The following is a 4,753-nucleotide window of genomic DNA, read 5'->3' on the forward strand; positions in this document are numbered from 1 at the left end:
TTCTTATATTGTTCGAACCATGGTGACTTTGTTTGGATATCATACGAATAACTAGAAGAATACGGCAGTTTGTTGTAGAGAAAACTTCGACGGTGATTCTAATCTGGTTAGCAACAAAAACTTTACGCCTGCTGTTTTTGAAGCCCCGGAAGCAGTTGCGAAAACTAACATCACAGAAGCTGACATGTGCAGCAATACGTCAGAAACCTCCCTTCACATCATCTGTAAGCATTTATTAGGTGCGCAGAAAACATTTCTTGCCGGTCCCAATAGCATGTAGGTCACATCAGAAGTAGGTGCAGGTGAGGAAGAACATTTGAATTTACGTCATTCAGCAGTATTTTGATGAAAAACTTGGTTACTTGCTTACGCTTTGGTGTCATCTGAGCTCGTTACTTTCTTCCGCCAACAGTGGGGAGCTGCGAATTTCCTCTCGTTATTGTGCCTATAGAAGGAGCGGATGTGCCACTTCCGCTGCTTAATTTTGGCATTTCTGCAACAGACCATATCCGTTGCCGGGTGCTGAGCCTATGTTGCACTTCCACGCCTATCGGTGTAATTGAAGGCCATGGAAACCGCAGTAATAAAAAGGGGCACTCCAAGTTCACTGTCGAGCGCATTTCAGTTGTGTTGGGCAAAACCATTCACTGTTGTGTAATTTTTACTGAAAAAGGCAATCGCAGAACTTGACTCACTGCAACTGTATCTCTTATATAGAGGAAAGTACCGAAAACGGTAAGTTCTGCTTACATTTATTCACGTAAATACGTTTGTGCTTTCCAATGGTGCGTTATTCAGATATCGTAAGGTTTTAGAAGTAATACTGATCTCGGTACCAATTGTTGTCTCGAAACCATAAAGAAGATTCTACAAATAAATCAGGCATAAAAGAAAGTGACCAACAAGTGTTGCGTGAACCTCTACATTTTAGACAATGTAAAGTGTGGCAAAGCCAGCGTCACACTTCGTTAAATATACATTGGCAGAGATGTCAGAATTTCTTGTAGCTTTCAAATAATAGCTAACCTATTGGTCCCTGTTTTCATTACTTAAAGGTATTGTCATTTGCTTTGATATAACATTTTGTTACGCTACTGCAACCAATCTATCTAACAGTCCTCTATAAGCGCTATATTGATCTTTCTTTGGTGCTCTAAACGAAACAAAAAAAGCTGCACGAAATACAACGTACCAGATATGTTAAGAAAAGTTGTTGCAAAATGTGTCGTGTAACGTTTTGTAGAAGTTCGCCTAATTAATTCCTACTTACCAGACGAGGCACGGTACTCGATCCTGAAATGTTCAATATGTACTTCCCTTTGACGTTCTTGGTAGCAAAATATCATTATCATTCGGACATGCGGAAATGCCATTATCCGTCTTATGCAAATTAATCAATACATAAACCTTTCCCTGATATAGAGATGTTTATATGTGCACGTTGAGCCATAGACACAAATAGCCATTCAGTATAAAATTTAGAAAGAGTTCTTAGGCAATAATAAGCGCAATATATATTTTTCTCGCTGCAACCCCGCATTATATTTTTAATGTTTCGAAATATTTAATGTTGCGAAAATGTACATTAGAAAACAGTTGCTATTACTTATTCATTATCAAAGTTTATCATGACTCCAATACTTTATATAATGTTGGCGAATGTATAGTTGAGTTACATGACGCTTCATTCGCAGAACGCTGAGGCATGTCCTTTGTTTCACATGAACCTATAGTTGATGAAATTACCCACGTACCGAAATACGCCGCCACGATTGTATCCGCTACTGATACTTACGCACATGCTGAGACTGCATCCCTAATTTTAATATGTTGCTTGTAATATCGTGCACTTGCATTTTTCTTTATCCTGTGATTGGTGTATTTCAAATGAACATAAAACATTCTCTATGCCTTCTATTTGTTTACCTTACAATAAATCAATCTCTCCGGATTGCCCTCTTGTTTTTTAACATGGTAGAGTAGAAAAACCTGCATATTTCCTTCCAGGTTAAAAGCGGTCATGGCAACACTGAAATTGATTGCTGCTGTGGTTTTTATGGCGTCATCTGCTGCTTCCTACTCCTCAGGTGGAGGTGAGCGCATCATGTTTTCTTCGCGGATACAATTACAAGTGTCTATATATTTGCTTACATCAAGCAGTTCAAGCCCCTCTCACCTCATATAATGCGGAGTACTCGGTTTACTAGCAGGACATGTTTCCTCGGTTTTTCAACTTCCCGTTAGGAATACTGCACTCTCTCATAGAGTGCACGTTAGATTATGTTTATAATGTGAGGAAAAATCACACATCTCAGGTAATGGGAACCTTTTTGCTTCAATTTTCAAATGCGAGTGAATATTTTTTTTCAAATTCGTACATAGCTGTGATAGTTAGCCTCTCAAGGATTACAAAAACAGCTAAAACGGCCATTTAGTATACTGGATAAGGTGCATTCAAAACTTGTCAGATTTGACCTGCAAGTAAATTAGTTGGGAGAAGGTCCTAATTTGTTACTTCCCAGCAATTTGTTACTTCCCAACCCCAATACGTTACAGAGCTTCCGTCATTTTGATCTACTGTTTTTTGACAACGTACAAGTGAACTATGAAGAGTCATTTTTCCGTTGAATGAATAGCTCCGAGTAAATGCTACGAGCTCCCTCAGTCTATACACCAGGGCGAGTTACCGCAAAGAAGCGTTGAGTTTACCACACAATGCCACCCTTCTCTTTTTAATCATCTCTTTATGAAAGCAATATCAAAACACAATTGTACAACATCTAGAAATTATTCAAAGAACACGCTTTCCCATTGCTGAAGTTTCCTAGGGCATGTAAACCACGCTCTGTTACCAAGCTCTGTTACCAACACAAGTAACTGTTACCTCATCACGAACTGATCCTGCATTTAATATCGTGTTTAAATAGAGATATGCTTGAACCATATTTAAAAGAATATATTTGGCGCGTAACGAGCAGGTGCCTAGCTGATGCTGCGACCCAAGCTGCGTTGTTTTTGAGGCGTCTCTCTCGAATAGATAAACGCTATTTACATAGAATTATATGTGGAAACGCGTAAATATAGAAACGGGCTTTCGCTCGTCCAGTTCTCATACCAACACTTTTCTTTCCCACACAGAATGCGACTTCTCAGCCGTTGACGTGGACGCTGCGGTGGACCAGATCCTTGCCAAGTTTCCCGCTAACTACACCCTGACTGAAAACAAATTCGTACCTGTCATCGCTGGCCTAGAACTGGGGCCCCTCAGTGTGTCCGGGTTGAACAAAATCACGCGGTACGGGGCTGTACAGACTTACTGCGTCCGCGGCACGCGCTTCCTTCAAGTGGACTTCATCCACAACAGCCCCGTATATTTCTACGCGCCCTGGCGAATGTGTTCGAGCCAGGAGGGCCGCGTCAAGATCGGCGCAGAATTCTCGCGCTTCACGGTCCTTCTTCGCGTGGAAGGAGGACGCTTTGCTGAGAATTTCGTTCTCCATGACGAAGGACCAAACGTTCCCGTAAGCACTTACAACGTTCTCGTGATCGTCGAAGGTGCCGGGGAAGGCGTCAGAACCGCAAGCGCCATTCTGAGCAAGCTCTTCCCGGCATACATGACTGAATTCTGGAATGAACAATTCTTTAATCACTTCACACATTTCCTTCACACTGCGCTGGAGTGAATCTAACCGACACTTCATGCTCAGCTGTATGCAGCAGTTATTATGTGAACACTTTCAGGAAAACAGCAGGTAGACCAGTAGCCTCATTGTAGAAGCCAGAAGGTTTACACAGAATGTATTGAGATTCTGCGACAGAATACCAGAAACTTAAGATGCTGAATAAACGGGTTTTCCAACTTTGTTTCCAGACCCATTATTAAGCTTCTTGCTCAAATTTCTTTCAGCAGGAAAATGCGACAATGGTGATCTTGTTCACCAAAGAAACATTCTTCAGTACAAGGACAAAAAACCACCCACCTGGGAAAGAAAAACCCGAATATTTCAGACTGCCGCTTTCTGTTATATTATTAAACTTTTCTTCTGAGTTCACATGTCGTGCGAAGAAAATGTTTGCTCCACACTCAGTTAGCCAAAAGCCAAACAAAAATAATAATAAACGACTGGGCAGAAATCATCAGCGCTGCTTTGTGAATGTAGGACAGCAGAACGCTTCAAGGAAGATCTTCCCCTTGCAAAGTAAATAATGTGCTTGCAGATGCAAATTTCTTCCAACAAGGATATCCCGGTAAATTCCTTATTGCGTCACGTGATTCGATCGAGAAGAGAGTCGTTAACCCGACTCTCTTCTCGTACTAGCGGTAGTACAAGTGCCTATACATGTAATTGAATTCGCCATGTGTGCGTGTGTAGTCTCCAGCGGCGCGAAAACAGGCTTGGCAGGCGAATGCCATGCTCCTCTCCCGCTGCCGCCACACAGGTATAGCTGGCCGGTATAAGAGGAAGGCGCTGCTTCCCAAGCACTCTTACTATGGCGTTTGTTACTTTAGCACCAAAGCACGTGTATCTCAAAGTGCCACAATAGCTGTCATTCATCCACGAACGCTCCGAGTCGGTGTCAAAAATGCGACCACCGCAAACCAGCAAACACGGACCTTCAAGACGGATGAACGGGCCAAACACGGTGTTCGCTTTGAAATAAAATCAAACAACTCACGGCGGATGTGATTTCTGATAGATCGGTACCATCTGTTTTTGTATGAGCTGTGTATTTCAGCGAGAATGATCGAATA

General features: G+C 41.9%; 1 protein-coding gene across 1 annotated transcript; it reads left to right on the forward strand.

Moving 5' to 3' along the window:
* The first annotated feature begins 550 nt into the window (after positions 1-550).
* On the forward strand, positions 551-3,864 carry LOC142586960 (uncharacterized). The gene is made up of 3 exons (XM_075697830.1): positions 551-735; positions 2,008-2,093; positions 3,139-3,864. Exons 2-3 carry the CDS (start codon positions 2,021-2,023, stop codon positions 3,681-3,683), a joined length of 618 nt encoding a protein of 205 aa, XP_075553945.1. The 5' UTR covers positions 551-735; positions 2,008-2,020; the 3' UTR covers positions 3,684-3,864.
* The last annotated feature ends 889 nt before the right edge of the window (positions 3,865-4,753 follow it).

This window comes from Dermacentor variabilis, chromosome 7, assembly GCF_050947875.1.
Source record: "Dermacentor variabilis isolate Ectoservices chromosome 7, ASM5094787v1, whole genome shotgun sequence".
NCBI lineage: Eukaryota > Metazoa > Arthropoda > Arachnida > Ixodida > Ixodidae > Dermacentor > Dermacentor variabilis.